The sequence below is a fragment of the Syngnathoides biaculeatus genome, chromosome 22 (assembly GCF_019802595.1).
Source record: "Syngnathoides biaculeatus isolate LvHL_M chromosome 22, ASM1980259v1, whole genome shotgun sequence".
Taxonomy (NCBI): Eukaryota; Metazoa; Chordata; class Actinopteri; order Syngnathiformes; family Syngnathidae; genus Syngnathoides; species Syngnathoides biaculeatus.
The window spans coordinates 4,006,560-4,024,398 of NC_084661.1; the positions used below are offsets into that span (position 1 = coordinate 4,006,560).

General features: G+C 42.3%; 1 protein-coding gene across 5 annotated transcripts in view; it reads left to right on the forward strand.

The window, feature by feature from the left end:
* The window catches only part of mtr (5-methyltetrahydrofolate-homocysteine methyltransferase), a 147,042-nt gene that overhangs the window by 23,513 nt on the left and 105,690 nt on the right, over positions 1 to 17,839 (forward strand). For 3 of the 5 annotated variants that reach the window (XR_009793502.1, XM_061809516.1, XM_061809517.1), the window contains exons 7-9: positions 6,773 to 6,832; positions 7,003 to 7,097; positions 11,650 to 11,750. Coding sequence is in view for 4 of the 5 variants with exons in the window: in XM_061809516.1 (XP_061665500.1) it covers positions 6,773 to 6,832; positions 7,003 to 7,097; positions 11,650 to 11,750 (256 nt within the window). In the remaining variant the exon portion in view is untranslated. Of the gene's footprint in view, positions 1 to 6,772; positions 6,833 to 7,002; positions 7,098 to 11,649; positions 11,751 to 14,669; positions 14,845 to 17,839 lie in introns of those variants that run through there. The other 2 variants (XM_061809519.1, XM_061809518.1) reach the window with 2 other exon arrangements.

The following is a 17,839-nucleotide window of genomic DNA, read 5'->3' on the forward strand; positions in this document are numbered from 1 at the left end:
GACTTCATTTGTTACATGGCCAGCTAATCCCATAAAGGCTATGGCTGGTACTTCTTTTTCCTAACGATACTTTGTCAAACTTGTAACATGGCCAAGACCAAAGAGCTGTCCAATGACACCAGAGACAAAATTGTACAACTCCACATGGCTGGAAAGGGCTACGAAGAAATTGCCAAGCAGCTTGGTGAAAAAAGGTCCACTGTTGGAGCAATCATTAGAAAATGGAAGATGACGGTCAATCTCAATTGGAGTGGAGCGCCATGCAATATATCCCCTTGTGGGGTCTCAATAATCCTTAGAAAGGTGAGGAATCACCCCAGGACTACACGACTGGACTTGGTCAATGACCTAAAAACAGCTGGGTCCACTTTTTCCAAGGTGACTTTTGGTCATAAACTAAGATGTCATGGTTTGAAATCATGAATGGCACGGAAGGTTCCCTGACTTAAACCAGCACACGTCAAGTCCCATCTTAAGTTTGCCAAAGACCATTTGGATGATACAGAGGAGTCATGGGAGAAAGTTTTGTGGTCAGATGAGACCAAAGTGGAACTTTTTGGTCATAGTTCCACGAACTGTGTTTGGAGGAAGACGAATGATGAGTTCCATCCCAAGAACACCATCCCTACTGTGAAGCATTGGGGTGGTAGCATCATGCTTAGGGGGTGTTTTTCTGCACATGGGACAGGACGACTGCACTTTATGAAGGACAGGATGACCACGGCCATGTATCGTGAGATTTTGGGGAACAAACTCTCTCCCTCAGTCAGAGCATTGAAGATGGGTCATGCCTGGGTCTTTAAACGTGAGAATGACCCGAAGAACACAGCCAGGAAAACCACGGAGTGGCTCCGTAAGAAGCATATCCAGGTTCTGCTATGGCCAAGCCAGTCTCCAGACCTAAACCCAATAGAAAATCTTTGGAGAGAGCTGAAACGCCGTGTTTCTCAGCGACAGCCCAGAAATCTCTCCTGCATTGTGTGCAAACCTAATGAACAACTACACCTCTACCTTTGCCCTACGTCGTATCTCGATGTACTCCTTTCGCCTCTCCTCAGTCCTCTCAGTGTCCCACTTCTTCTTCGCTAATCTCTTTCCTTGTATGACTTCCTGTATTTTGGGGTCCCACCACCAAGTCTCCTTCTCCCCTTTACTACCAGAAGACACACAAAGTACTCTCCTGTCTGTCTCTCTGATTACCTTGGCTGTCGTAGTCCAGTCTTCCAGGAGCTCCTCCTATCAATCGAGATTCTGTCTCAACTCTTTTCGAAAGGCCGCACAACATTCTTCCTTTCTCATCTTCCACCACATGGTTCTCTGCTCTGCCTTTGTCTTCTTAATCTTCTTACCCACCACCAGAGTCATCCTACACACCCCCATCCTATAATGTTGAGCTGCACTTTCCCCTACCACTACCTTACAGTCATAACCTCTTCATATTACATCGTCTGCACAAACTATATCTTCCTGCCTCTTCCGGAAAAAAGTGTTACTACAGCTATTTCCATCCTTTTTGCAAAGTCCACCACCACCATCTGTCCCTCAAAGTTCCTTTTCTGGATGGCGTACTTACCCATCACTTCTTCATCACCTCCGTTTCCTTCACCAACATGTCCAATACAATCTGCACCAATCACAACTCTCTCTGTCTGGGCTGCTCAGAACTATTTCAAGTTCCTCCTAGAATTTCTCTTTCATCTCTTGGTCACATCCTACCCGTGGGGCATAGCCGGGAATCACATTCTACATAACACCCTCAATTTCAAATTTCAGCCTCATCACGTGATCTGATACTCTAGTCACCTCCAAGACATTCTTAGTCAGCTATACCTTTAAATAACCCCTACTCCATTTCTCTTCCCATCTTTTCCATAGTAAAATAATTTAAACCCTCCTCCTAAACTCTTTGCCATACTAACTTTCTACCTGCTCTCTTGGATGCTCAATATATCAACCTTTCTCCTAATCATCATGTCAACCAACTCCATAGCTTTTCCAGTCATAGTCTCAACATTTAAGGTTCCAACATTCAGTTGTAGGATCTGTGTATTCCTCTTCTTCTGCCAACGAATCTGCTTTCCTCCTCTTCTTTGTGGTCGATCCACAATAGCTGAATTTCCAATGACGCCCTGCAGGTTCGCGATGCCGAGGTCAGCTGTTGTTAACCCGGGTCACGACCGATTTGGTGTGGGAGTCTTTGGATTCATGCTCATATTTGTTTGGCACAGTTTTACACGGGATGCCCTTCCTGACGCAACCCTCTGCATTTATGCGGGCTTGGGACCATCCTACAGATTGCACTGATTTGTGCCCCAATAGGGCTGTCACGTAACACACCTGATACCTTCCACCAGCTTTTCCAACCTGCTTGGACCCATTCAATGAATTTCACTTCCCTGCCACACTCACCATTGCTCTAGATCAGGAGTCTCAAACTCAATTAAACTTTGGGCTGCTGGAGGCGGAGTCTGGCTGTAGTTGGGCCGCAGCCTCAGCGCACATGGACTTATTTCAAATTAAAATTAGAAATTTTAAACAATCCTTTCTTAAGCGTCTTTTTTTTGTCCACACAAAATAAGAAGAAGGATGCTTGTGTTTACAACTTGTGTGCAAAACCTAAAAAAAAAATTCCTTGGGAACGCCGCTGTAACTTTCTCATTGAAAATTATTTCTCTGCTTGCATCAAGCCAGGTCGATGTCACATGCCCGATAGCCATCTCCTCCACCGTGATTGGTCTGCTCTGCACACAACATTGTAAAAGTGCCATTCATATAAAACTCAAGGGGTGCACTACCATTGCACTTTCATGTTAAGGTGGGGGCCTCAAAATATCATCTTGCATGTCCGAGACCCCTGCTCTACATTGTTGACACCAAGTAGTTGAAGTGTTCAACACTCGCTATGTCTTCTCGCCGTCGCCTCACTGTTCCCCCTCCAGCCCGCTCATTCAGGCGCATATATTGTCTTACTTTCGCTAATCTTCATTTCTCTCCTTACCAGTGCTTGTCTCCACTTGTCTGTTCCTCCACCTGCTCTTTGCTTTCACTTCAGATCACAATGTCATCCGCGGTTACCGTAATTTTTCATATATAATCTGCAAAATTTCCCCAAAGTATTTACAAAAAGTCCATAGAGTGCATTATATTTAGGTATAGATTAAAAATAAAAAAGAAAATCACATTGTATTGTCATATACATGCACATAGGTTGGGGAAAAAAGTATATATTTACATTTCAATATAATATTAGATGTCTTATGTTACACATTTATATGATTTATGGTAATGTGCGCCGCCAAGCGGACAATCCTGACCTGCTCATGGGGAATTTACCATTGTACAATCATTAGCATAGCATATTTGTTGCTACTGCACAAAACATCAGAACCGGCTGCCCGTGAGTTTGTTTCAACTTAAACTAAGATAAATAATGTTGACTATAAGTGTTAGTTATGCAGCCGCTTTTAAAGGAAAAGTGTCCTCACTCCTGCCGAAGAAAGTGAGTAATCTGGAAGCAGCCGGGCAGTTCAAAACAACGAGAGCTCAAACTATGTAGAAACAACCGTCATGGGCACACAATTAAAATGCTCACCTTTTTTTTATACATAGTTTGAGCTCTCGTTGTTTTGATAGCGACCTGACGATATAGAAGAGCTCCTACAAATTGTAGCCGAACGGAGGGCAAGAGGCAACGGTAGCACTATGAAGCTACACTTCAAGCACTGACAATAATGAGGAAAAAAGGGAATCAAGACTCTTAGGATTGAAAGAATGTTTCCTCACAAATGCCATGGATGATATGCTGGGATCACTGTTCATGATGCAATGCAGGAGGAACCGGAACTGGACCGAGTCATCAATGATGAGTTTCACTATGATGCAGCAAAGGCAGCTCCGATGGATCTTTTTCAGATTGGAGATGACTCAGATACTTCTTTTGGAAGGCTTGGCCAAGATTGTGTAACGTATTGGATAAACTATACAATGCACGAACGTTTTATGCACAAATATTTAATGCAAAAAAATGTTTCTTCACAAACTTTGTTAAACAGTATTAAATTTATTTAAGACTGTACTATGTGTTATCAACAGTATTAATAAAATGTTTTGCCGTCATTAAGCATTTATTTTACTTGGTTCTGTTCTGACAATTTCAGGGACCAGGACAAGTGTGTCCTGTGGCCTTTACCTGGATATATATTACTGCAACATCAGCACATGTACAAAGGTTATTATTAATGATTGTTGTAGCGATAATATTTTGAAAAACAATACAAGTACAAACAATGCCCACATGGGCAATGATAGTGAAACCTGGAAGGGCGTGAATGCCCCCCTCCAATCAATCTGAGTGGTGTCTGTGACTGGACTTCTGTGCTCATCACGGATTTTCCATAACAAACACCATGTTTAAGCATCAGGGTGTCCACACGCGCTTTTAGCACCAGGACACCCTAGGTTGCAGTTCACTGATTGAGTTTGTGGTTGTGTGATAGGACTTGCAACTGCATGTCTTGGACACTCAGGTGAAGAGAGGGGCGGAGCTCTCAAGTGATCACCACCTGGTGGTGTGTTAGCTCCAATGGTGGGGGAAGATGCCGGTCCAACGTGGCAGCCCCAAATGTATTGTGAGGGTCTGCTGGGAACAGCTGGCAGATTCCCCCGTCAGAAGGAATTTCAACTCCCACCTCCAAAAGAACTATGCTCATGTTCCGGGTGAGGCGGGGGACGATTAGATGATGTTCCACACCTCCATTACTTAGGCGGCCGACCGTAGTTGTGGCCGTAACCTGGCCCGGTGCCTGTCGTGGCTGCAACCCCCGAACACCAACAGTGAGAGGGATGCTGTCAAGCTGAAGGAGTCCTATTGGGCATGAGATGCAGGAGATAGGCTTGGATGGAAAAAGATGGGACGCTGTGGCGACCCCTAACGGGACAAGCCCAAAGGAAAAGAAGAAGATATATAAGAAATTATGGTAGGTGGTATGGACGTCTCAAGCTGAAGAAAAAGTCCTATTGGGTCTTTTTGACCTGTGGGACGCCCAAAACAGCTGATTAATACCGACTAGCCAAAGCAGAATGCAGCTTCATTGGTATCTGAGTCAAAAACCCGGGCATGGGAGGAGTTTGGTGAGGCCATTGAGAACTAGACTGCTTTGAGGAAATTTAGGTCCACCATCCATTGTCTCAGGTGTGGGAAGATGTGCACTGTCAACACTGTGTATAGTGAGGATGGGGCACTGCTGACGTCAACTCGGGATCTTGTGAGTTGGTGGGGAGAATACTTCGAAGACCTCCTTAATCCTGCCAACATGCCTTCCCATGAGGAAGGAAAGAGTCTGGGTTCTCTGAGGTGGGCTCTTCTATCTCTGGGGTTGAGGTCACCAAGGTGGTTAAAAAGCTCTTTGGCAGTAGGGCCCCGGGGGTGGATGAGATTTGCCCGGAATTCCTAAAAGCTCTGGATGTTGTAGGGCTTTCCTGGTTGACACGCCTCTGCAACATGACATGGACATCGGTGTCAGTGTCTCTGGATTGGCAAACTGGGGTGTTAGTGCCCCTTTTTAAGAAGGGGGGCCGGAGTGTATTTTTCAACGATAAGGGGATCGCACTCCTCAGCCTCCCTGTTCTCCCTGTTCTGTTGGTTTCATAAAGCCGTGATCTCCAACACTCACTGGTGTAGTTCGCAGCAGAGTGTGAAGCGGCTGGGATTAAAATCAGCGCCTCCAAATCTGAGACCGTAGTCCTCAGTCAGAAAAGGGTGGCATGCCCTCTCCATGTCAGGGATGAGATCGTTCCCCAAGTGGAGGAGTTCAAGTATCTTGGGGTCTTGTTCACGAGTTAGGGAAGAATGAAGAGGCGGGTCGGTGCAGCGTCTGCAGCGATGCGGGCCTTGTATTGGTCCATTGTGGTTAAGAGGGAGCTAAGTCGAAAGGGGAAGCTCTCAGTTTACCGGTCGATCTACGTTCCTATACTCACCTACGAGCACAAGATGTGCATCGTGACCGAAAGAACAAGATCCCAGATGCAAGCCGAAATGAGTTTCCTCTGCAGGGTGTCCGGACTCTCCCTTAGAGATTGGGTGAGAAGCTCGGTCATCCTGGAGGCGATCATTGTCCAGCCGCTGCGCCTCCGTATTGAGAGGTGGCTGGAGTATCTGATCCGGATGCCTCCTGAACGCCCCCATGGTGAGATGTTCTGAGCATATTCCACCAGAAAGACAGCCCAGGACATGCTGGAGAGACTGTGGCTCTTGGCGAGCCTGGAAATGGCTTGGGATCCCGCCAGAAGAGCTGGAAGAAGTGGCTGGGTGTCCATGCTAGAGCGACTTCCCCCATGACCTGACCTGGAGGAGTGGTAAAAAATTGATGAATTGATGGATGGATAAGTACAAACAATAAAAGTACTTCTTCTTCGGCTTGTCCCGTTTGGGACTTGTGCATGAAGTACCACAGTTCCTCTCTTGGTATTCTGTCATGGGCTTTCTGTAGGTCTACAAACAATAAAAGTACAAACTTAGCAAAATAGAAATACAGATAATTACTAATATTTTGAGCATATGAATAGCAGCAAATTGGTGGTGTGCTTTGTATATTGGGAGAAGGGTTTTCCCGATTTTATTTTCGTTTTTCTCTCACAGTGGACAGTGCCTCTAAAATGAAAATTTCAGAACTCCATGATTTAAAATTGGGAGAACTCGCAAAATCGCAGGATGTTCAAATATTTATTTTCCACATGCTAACTTGATTTCTCCATCTCATGCTTATTTCTGTAGGCAGCACTGTTTGCCATTGATCTGCTGTTTGAGAAGAACTACGAAAGGAAACCTCTATTTGTAGGTCTATTGTATTTTAAATTTCATATATTCCATGTGTTCTTTCTATCTAATAAGATGAAGCAATTGTCATCATCTGTTATCCTCATGCAGTACTGTACATTTTTATTGAAGTTTATTGTCTGAGTCTAAAAATGTATTTCAAAATATTTTTTTGCTCTCCATCATAGATATCAGGAACCATTGTTGACAGGAGTGGGCGTACTCTGTCTGGTCAGACAGGAGAGGCCTTTGTCGTGAGTGTATCACATGCTAAGCCAATATGGTAAATTGCACATTTCTCAACACTTGTGGAAAAAAACATTCTGTTCCAAATTATCATGTATGTTTGATTTAGATTTGTTTTAATTTTTGTGGAGACAGCTCTGTTTACCTTTTAACTTGAATGTGATAGATCACGTGTTAGTCTGATGGCAAGTCACTGGCTGCCACTTGAAAGTGCTTGTGCTTCTTTAGTCATACTTCTATTAAATATGTGCATACATCATATTCCCAAACATATTCGCTCACCATTCCAAGTATTTGAAATCAGGTGTTCCAATCACGTCCATGGTCACAGATGTATAAAATCAAGTATCTAGGCATGCAAATTTTACAACCATTGTGAAAGAAAGGGTCAGTGGACCTCAGTGAATTCCAGCATGAATCTGTGATAGGATGCCACAGCAACAATCCAGCTATGACATTTCCTCAGTTCTCAGCATTCCACATTTGACCCAAAGCTGTATTATTATAACATGGAAGTGTTTGGGAATGACAACAATACAGTCACAAAGTGGTAGGCCATGTAAACTAATGGGAGCGGAGTCAGTGGATGATAAAGCGCATAATGTGAAAAGGTTGATAACTTTCTGCAAAATCATTCGCTCCAGACGTCCAAACTTCACATGACCTCTAAATTAGCTCAAGAACCATGCACAGAGAGCTTCATGGAATGGGTTTCCATGGCTATGGAGCTGCATAAAGCCATATGCAAGTCCCAAATCCAAGCTGGGTATGGTCCCTTAATTCCAGTAAAAGGAATTATGAATCCTCAGCCTTCCAAGATATTTTGGACAATTCCATGCCTAACTCGGTGGGAACAGTTTGGAGCTTGTCCCTTCCTCTTCCAACATGACTCTGCATACGTGCACAAACCAATGGTTGACAGAGTCTAGGATGGATGAAATTGACTTACCTACACAGAGTCCTGACATTGACTCGATAGAACACCTTTGGGGTGGATTAGAGCGGACGCTGAGAGTCAGGTCTTCTCCAGCACTAAACAGACTCCTGACCCTTAGGGACATTCTTCCCAGAAATGTTGAAGCTGTTGTCATATTGAACCCTTTGGATTAGGAATAGGATGTACCATAAAGTGAATGCAGTGGGTAAGAGTATGTCCTGCAACTGGAGGTTCCCTGTTCCATATACTTTTGAGTCCTTGTGTTCCTGCATAAGACACACAACTCAGATTGCATACGGTTGAATGTGGTTGGATGGGAGGGGCTTTAAATGTAGAATACCAGCCATGCTTCTGTCAGACTGCCCCAGGGCAGGTGTGGCTACACAAGTAGCGTACTACCACCAAGGAGGAGTTAATAAATAGAGGGCGGGGCCCTGGTAACCCACATTCGGCCAAGGGAAACTGAGATCCAATATTTCTATTTATCATACGGTTGGAATTATGAACTCGTACTTAGTCTGGACTCTCCTCAGACCTTTTTGCCATGGGTGACCCGACCAGGAGTGTGAAGCCCCGGACAACTTAGCTTTTAGGATCATTGGGACACAAAAACCCCTTCGCCACAATAAGGTGACGGCTCATGGAGGGGATGACTTCTTCTCTTCAAGAAGAAATCCTGAAGAATTCTAAAAGTAAAATGAGCCTTTTTGTTCTTTTTAGTCAGCAGTAGTTTTCAGATTGAACTCTTCCATGGCTGCCATTTTTTCAGTCTTTTCCCTATTGCTGAGTCATGAACAAGTGAGGTCACTTGGGGCAACAGCAACATAGGCTATCAATTCTTTAGATGTTGTCTTTGGTTCCTTCGTGATGTCCTGGATCAGTCATCGCTGTGGTCTTTTTTTTTTTTTTTTCCATTTTTTTTCCAAGGCCAGCCATTCCTAGCGATATTTTTCACTGTTCCACGTTTCCACTGTTGTTGGAATCCTAAAGGTTCAAAATTTACTTTGTTACACTTCCAGACTGATAGATGTAAATTACTTTATTTCTCAAATTTTTTTTTAGATCATGCCATTTTGTTGCAGCTTTTCGACATCTTTGGGGCAACTTAATTTTCTCAAACACATTCTAAGGAATGAGTAGTGAGGAGTGAAGTAATTCTCATGCAAGACAATATTCCATTCCACCCTGCCAAAAAGGATATAAGCATATCAGTTGCCTTTTGGCAAAATTTGGTGTTTCAAACTCAAAATAGGCCATTTACATGATTGATACATATCTGTATTTTTTTGGGGGGGGGGGTGTCACAGTTACAGTTCATGCTGTGGTTAAAAAAAAAAATCTGGTTATTATATGCTCAGTACTTGAGCAATTACTGTTCTACTTTTCACTTTGAGCTCAGTCACATTATTATTATTACATATTATTATATAACAATACCGTATTTTTGCGACCATAACACACATTTAAGGAGCTCAGTATTATTGGGCGCAGGCATTTTGGTGTTTACGAGACTGTGAGACACAATTGTACCTTTATTTTTAAAAGCAGAAGAACATGCTTATACTTTTTCCCCACACTATGACCGGTGCAAACAAGTCACAAGTCAACACGCCACAATCACACCAAACCAAAATCTTTACACCACAGAAAACAGAACAGCACAACCATCAGACGACAAAACAACCAAAATGATGAGCGAAGAAATAATTAACACAAAACATGTACTTCAAATGCTATTTACATGCATGTTTAGCGCTGCAAAGTATGCAGGTATAGAGCGACACTATCTTAAAACATATGGTAGGATCCATGGACGCAATTTAAAAAGGCAACTTCAGCAAAACTTAAGTTTGGATGTACTTTATTGAATTATTTAACAATGTAAACAGTCAATTTAGTCATGCTTTATGAAGTATTTAACAATGTAGCTATACAATACAGCTGTAAAAGGACACTATCTTAAAACATACAGTAAATGCAGCCCTTTGGGAGCACAAACCATTGCAATCTGTAGGCCGGTCCCAAGCCCGGATAAATGCAGAGGGTTGCGTCAGGAAGGGCATCTGGTGTAAAAACTGTGCCAAACAAATATAAGCGTTCATCTAAAGAATCCCATAGCGGATTGGTCGTGCCCCGGGTTAACAATGGCCGCCCCCGGCACTGCTAACCTGCAGGGCGTTGGTGGAAATTCAGCTATTGTGGTTCGAAGACAAACAAGAGGAGGAAACCAGATCCATCGTCAGACCAAAGAGAAGGTTTATGGATGTGGTGAGGGAAGACATGAGGGCAGTTAGGGTTAGAGAGGAAGATGCAGAAGATAGACTAAGATGGAACAAGATGACACACTGTGGCGACCCCAAACGGGACGAGCCGAAAGTAAAAGAAGATCTTAAAACAAACAGTAGCATGGATGCACGCTATTTAAAAAGTCACAAGGAGCAAAACTGAGTTTGGTTATACTTTATTAAAGTATTTAACAATGTAATAGCGAGTTTGGTTGTACTTTATGAAGTATTTAACTATATAGCTATAAAATATAGTTATATAGGAAAAGTATCTTAAAACATATGGTAGCATGCATGCACACTATTTAAGTGCACTTTATCGTCGTGAAAATAGCGTAATCTTAATTAAATGCAATATTTGGCTACTCTAGCCACTTCTGGAGAGGGCATCCTTTATTGCTATTGTGTAATGACGATTTTTGCTCATCAAATCAACCAGTTACATATTTTCCCACTGGTCTTTTGTATTTTCGGATTGTGGTGCTGCAGGTCGTGGCGCTGGTTGTGGCCCCAGTGGAACAACGAAGCACACACAAGTTCGGCGACAAGAATTGATGACTTGTACATCCTGTATTAATTGAGAAATCCACCTACATTTATCTAGTTTACAGATGTTCATGTTCAATGTATTAAACTACAGAGTGATGTTACGGATTATGTCAACACAGAATGAACTAACTTCTAATTCAGCATTGGCCAATAAAAACAGAAAAATATTATACGGTTTTCCTGGAAGATGTATTTGGGATTAGCCTTTGAAGTTGGTCGTCACGAAAAATTTAATTTTAGCCAATTCTTTTCCAGAATAAGAGTGCAAAAAAGCAAAGCAATAAGGCACCTGGAATTTTAATGTGCCTGTTTCTTTGTTCATCTTCTCAGTACTCAACATGAATGTCGTAGCAGGGTGCCACCGACTGCCGGAGGCAAATCCCTTGTGTGTTGGTACATACTTGGCCATTAAATCTGATACTGATTCTGATTTGTGCATCAACATGTACTTGAGCGCTGTAAATAATCTTTGAAGAAAATTTACCCCCCTTCAATGTTTTTTTTGTAACCTTTCTGATCACTTTGGTTGTTTGCATGTCTCACAAAAGGAGAACGATTGGAAACCGGTGTGTCATCCTAAAAAGGAAGATCTACTAATGTGGACACCACTATACCTCTAAACAGCAGCTCTTGGAGTTGTTCAGGTTATACTGAAGACAGGGAAAATTTGATCTGCAAAAATACAGAATAATTTGGAACATGGTGTAATTATTTTGACATTTTTTATTCTGATTTGCCTTTCAATATAAGTTTGCCTCCCAAAGAAAGATTTTCATCTGTGAGTTCCAGTTTTTGACTGATTTTGTTGTGTTCCTCAGTATCGGTCTCAACTGTGCCTTAGGGGCGACAGAGATGAGACCATTCATCGAGGCCATAGGAAAGAGTACCACTGCTTTTATAATCTGCTATCCCAATGCAGGTAAAGATTCAACACTTCAAGCCTGAAATAGAATACAACCCTCAAATAATATTGATTGTAAAATAAATTAATCACGAGTAAATATAATGATAATAATAACCTTAGTACGTTTTTAGCAATGTCTGTATTTTCTTTTCCTTTCGGGTTATCCTGTTAGGGGTTGCCACAGTATGTCATCCTTTTCCATGGAAGCCTATCTCCTGCATCCGCCTCTCACACCAACTGCCCTCAGTTTTCCGTCATGACACCGAACCTTGGCCATCCCTTTGATGAACTAATTTTTAATTTTATCCAACCTGGTCACTCCTAGAGGTGGTACAGCGGAGCAACTGGTTTGAGCGTTGGGCTCGCAGTTCTGAGGACTGGGGTTCAAATCCCAACCCAGCTGGTGTGCAGTTAGCATGGTTTCCCCATCCCTAAGTGGGTTTTCTCTGTGGACTCCATTTCCCAAAAAGCATTATTTGGAGACTCGAAATTGTCCCGATGTGTGATGGTGAGTGCGACTGTTGTCTGTCTCTGTGTGCCCTGCGATTGGGTGGCCAGTTCTGGGTGTACCCTGCCTCCTGCCTGATAATAGATGGGAAAGACTCAAGCAGTCGTGTAACCCTTGTGAGGATAAGCAGCTGTCACCCATCCCGTGAACTTCAACATCTTCATAGCCGCCTCCTCCAGTTCTCCTTCTTTTTGTCTCTTCACTGCCACTGTCTCTTAAGTTTACCTCTCATTCAGAGAATGTTCTGTCACATAACACACCTGATATCTTCCTCCACCTGTTCCAACCTGATTGCCGGACCATCTGACCCCAAGTATTTAAAGTCCTCCACCCTTTCTATGTCTTCTCCTTGTAGCCTCACTCTTGCCCCTGCACTCCTGTTATTTATCTGCATATATTAGTCTTAGTTCGTCAAATATCAATTCCTCTCCTTTCCAGTGCGTGCCTCCACCTTTCTAAGTGTTCCTTTACCTGCTTTCGATGCCGATCAGTGTCATCTAGAAACATCACAGTCAACAGGACTTCCAGTCTAACTTCATCTGTCACCATGTCCAGCAAACAGCTGTTGGCATCTTATTCCATTTTTTTGCAGTATAATAGCTGAATGCAACTTTACCATGTTTGCTTTGGAATCTGCACTCCATTATTAGACCTGAATCAGTCGATGTTTGAGCCCTACTGGGTTTGTATTCCATGAGCATTTCTTTCATGTGTACGGATTAGAGACGGTGGCACTGAAGAAACAACAGGAAGCAGAACTGGAGGTAGCAGAAATGAAGATGTTGAGGTTCTCGCTCTGAGTGAGCAGGTTGGATAGGATTAGAAATTAGCTCATTAGAGGGACAGCCAAAGTTGGATGTTTTGGAGACAAGATTCGAGAGAGCAGACTTCGATGGTTTGGACATGTTCAGAGGCGAGAGAGTGAGTATATTGGTGGTAGGGTGCTGAGGATGGAGCTGCCAGGCAAAAGGGCGAGAGGAAGACCAAAGAGAAGGTTTATGGATGTGGTGAGGGAATACTTGAGGGCAGTTGGGGTTAGAGAGGAAGATGCAGAAGATAGGCTAAGATGGAAAAAGATGACACGCTGTAGCAACCCCTAACGGGACAAGCCGAAAAGAAAAGAAGAAATAGATTCAGGACCTGAACCATTTAGTAATTTACAGACTAGGACCAGAACTTTAAAATCTATTCTAAAACTGACTGAAAGCCAGTGTAAAGACTTAAGAATTAGTTATATGTGCTGACCACTTTGTTCTGGTCCCAACCCGAGCTGCAGCATCCTGAAAGAGCAGCAGCTGTCTAATGCTATTTTTGGGGAGTGCAGTCAGAAGACCATTACAATGGTCAAGTCTACTTGAGATAATGTTGGATGTTCTTCTCCTGGTCTCCTTGGCACATTCAAGCCTTCACTCGAGATCTGTGAGAGTTCTTCACATAGTCAAAGGCAGTTTTAGAAATTGATATTACATGACTGTTGACAGTCGCGTCGGAATCTATCAGAACACCAAGGATCCAGAATTGGTCTTTGGTTTTTAAAGATAGTTTGTCTCGGCAATTCTTTTTTTCTTTATTGCCAAAAACAGTTATCTCTGTTTTGTTGTGCTTTAGTTGAAGGAAATTTTGGCTCATCCAGTTATTTACTGTATCTGCTTTACACAGGATGACAACAACTCAAACTATAGTCATCTGGAGACATTGCTACATATAACTGTGTCTTTTGCATAGCTATGATAGTCAAAACTGAAGTTCTGGAAAATTTGACCCAAGGGTAGCATATAAAGGCTGAGCAGGAGGGGTCCAAGACGTTTGAGGGACCCCAAAATGTCATTAACATTTGTTGAGATTGAGTACTTCCAGTGGTTACAAAATAGCCCCTTTCCGCCAGGTTGGTCCTGAACCGTGTAAGGACCATTCCACCTCGTCCTATCCATGTTTCTGACGTGTTTAGCAGTATATTGTGATTTACGGTTTCAAAGCCCCCTGGGATCCAACATCAACACATTTTCTGAGTCAGTATTCGATCTTACATAATTTAAGACATTGATAAGAACAGATTCTGTACTCTGATAAGTTCAGAAACCTGATTGAAATTTGTCAAAAAGTCCATTTAAATTCAAGAAATTGCAAAATTGATTAAAAAAAAAAATCAATTTCTTAATCTTGGCTATGAAAGGGAGATCTGAGAGTTGCGTTGTGAGCTTGTCAACCACAGCAAATGGAAGGGGAGTATTGTTGAGGTTTTGACACATGATGTCAGAAAAGTGTTGATGTCTAACCATGACTAACGCTTGGTTAAAATTACAAAGGCACTGTCTGGAGAGGTCACAGTCAATTTGAAGTTTATTTTTTTCTCCAGTTGCGTTCTGCTTTCCTACACTTTAATTTCGAGCTCTTGACCATCATTGTGCTCCTCCATGGTATTTTAGGTGTGTAGGATGACTCTGTTGGTGGGTAGGAAAATTAAGAAGACAAAGGTAGAGCAGAGAACCATGTGGTGGAAGCTGAGAAAGGAAGAATGCTGTACGGCCTTCCGGAAAGAGGTGAGACAGGCTCTCAATGGACAGGAGGAGCTCCCGGAAGACTGGACTACTAAACGCCAAGGTGAGCAGAGAGACAGGCAGAAGAGTACTTGGTGTGTCTTCTGGTAGGAAAGAGGAGAAGGAGACCTGGTGGTGGATCCCCAAAACAGAAGAAATCATACAAGGAAAGAGATTGGCGAAGAAAAAGTGGCACAGTGAGAGGACTGAGGAGAGGCAAAAGGAATACATTGAAATGCGACATAGGACAAAGATAGAGGTAGCAAAGGGTAAACAAGAGGCATATGACGACATGTACACCAGGTTGGATGCAAAAGAAGGAGTAAAGGATGTTTACAGGTTGGCCAGACAGAGGGATAGAGATGGGAAGGATGTGCAGCAGGTAAGAGTGATTAAGGATATAGATGGAAATGTGTTGACTGGTGCCAGTACTGTGCTAAATAGATGGAAAGAATACTTTAAGAAGTTGATGAATGAAGAAAATGAGAGAGAAGAGTCAAGTATGAAGGACCAGGAAGTGGCAATGATGAGCAAGGGGAAGTTCCAACGGCACAACAAAGGATGAAAAATGGAAAGGCAGTTGGTCCTGATGACATACCGGTGGAGGTATGGAAGCAATCTGGAGGCTGTGGAGTTTTTGACCAACTGTCATGTTCACCAAAAAGACATTCATTAAACAGGACAAAAAAGGAAGCAAAGACACCAGGTCTCGCGAGGAGAGAGGAGAGGAACTGTCTCGTACAATTCACCACTGCACTCGATGATTATCCTCTCCTCAGTCCCTTTACTTATTTAGTTTTAAGACGCCCCTTATTTACATGGATGTTACAAAAAGGAGACGGCAAGCAAAACAGTTGGAAACAAGGTGTACATGTTTGTTCATGTGCGTGTGCATGTGTGGAAGATTGGTGAATACATGTGTGGTCATCATTTCTCTAACAGGTAGCAGTTCTAACAGTTCTGATGATTAGCCGTTTTTGTTCTTGCTATTTCCTGCGAGGAGGCTGCCACATTATCTGGCACAAAAATGGTTTTACACATCAATGCTGATACATTTTCCAATTTGTTTTCAGTCCTATCAAATTGATGCATGTGAAACTTCTTAGTGACACGCCATTAGAAAACAATGTTTTTTGTTTTTCAAAAGAAGTTAATGGATACACAGAATCCCCCAACTTTTCATTTTATTTTTTTGCATTCGTTATCAATTAACAGCACTGGTATTATTTCTGGATCAATGCAAACAACACAATCTTTTGGACACGTTTTTTGTATCCAATTTGTCTTGTTTTTATTTTATTTTATTTTTATTAATGTATTTATTTTTGGGTGGGACCTTGAGGTATCACTGGAACAGAAAAATGAAAACAACGGGTAGCGTTTTATTTTTTATCCAACACCCAACAGCAAAATTTAACTGTTTAGTCACCATTATGACAGCAGTCTCACTCCCATGTGTAACCGGACTACGGTGACCTTGGCAGTGGGAATGAGAACAGCTATCGTACAAGTGGCCAATAAAAACAAATTAGTTTTGTTTGTGTTAACAATGATTTCAAAAGCAATAACTTTCTTACAATCAACAATTGAACTCAAGTTCCCCTTTTTTCAATTTTTTAAGGTTTTTGGGATTGTTAATAACTCCTGAAAGGGACCCACTTATGTGAGTTTTTTCTTCCCTTCATCATCATCATCTCTCATTTTGTGGAAAATATTGGTAATTTGTATGGTCTCCCAAACAGTGTTTTGAATGGAATGAGACCCTTACGTGCTTGTAATATATGTATAGTTAGACTAAATCTATCATTGTGTCCAAATTGCCCGTATGTGTGATTGTGAAGGCGGCTGTTTATCTCCATGTGCCCTGCGAATGGCTGGCAACCAGGTCAGGGTGTACCTTTCCTCCTCCCCATTGACAGCTGGGATGGGCTCCAGCCCTCCCCGCGACCCTTGTGAGGATAAGCGGCTAAGAAAATGGAAGGAGGGATGGATGGATGTGTGGCTAGAGGAAACTGACCACGTTTTGGATGCACATTTCCTTGTGGATTATTTCGCGCACAGGTCAAACAAGCCCGCCAAAATTTTTTTGCATACAAGTTAAATCCATGGATCATGTAATGCGTTTGTACCAGGGCTACTATTCCCCCTGTTGAGAGCTGAGACTTCCCATTCCTCAAGATTGCCGCCCACTTAAAAATGTTTTTGGTAGAATTTTTCATTTTTTTTTATCTGTGCTGACATAATTCCCATTTTGTAATGTAGCACCTTATTTTTTCCACATTTTTAGTTCTGCTTGTAAGCTTTGTTGTTGCATTTTGTTTAACACATCATCTGAAAGTATGTCTTCATTTGTTGCATGGTCAACTGATCCCATAAAGGTTTTGGCTGCTACTTCTTTTGCTGTTTTATCTGTAAATCCATTTCCTAATGATACTTTGTATTTGATGTGTGTACTGCACATTTACGTATGGCTATTTCTTTTGGTAATTGAACTGCTATGACCAAGTTTTCTAGTAGCTCTGCATGTGTCACTGTGTTCCCTGTAGTTGTCACTATCCCTCCATTTTTCAAGTATTGTCCCTGTAGATTGTGATACCACCGTGAATACAGCAGCTTCTGGTCTCAGATTGTTTAAGACTGTCCAATAATATATTGTCTGTACAGTTCAGTCGGCCCAATCCAAATCTGGTTCTTTTTCTGTCCAATCAGGAACATTTCGTACTACCAATACAAATTGTCCCAAACTCTTCCACTCCTGTTAAGTGTGTAATGACGTGTGTGGAGGTGTCCATTCCTTGTGTAATGCATTTAGTTTGTCAGTCAGTCTTATTCCTGCCACCACGACTGATGTACAGATTATCAATCATGATTTTGTCTGGTGTGTAAGTTTACAGTATCTTATACTATGTAGTCACATGCAATGAATCACTTCCTTTGTCATTTTGTAGTTGTTCAATCATGTCTCGAGCTGTTTGCAGCAAGAAATCTCCTGTTCTTGTGGGAGGTTTGTTTAGAATATCTAAGGTATAATAATAGAGTGCTGGATTCCTATTTCGTAA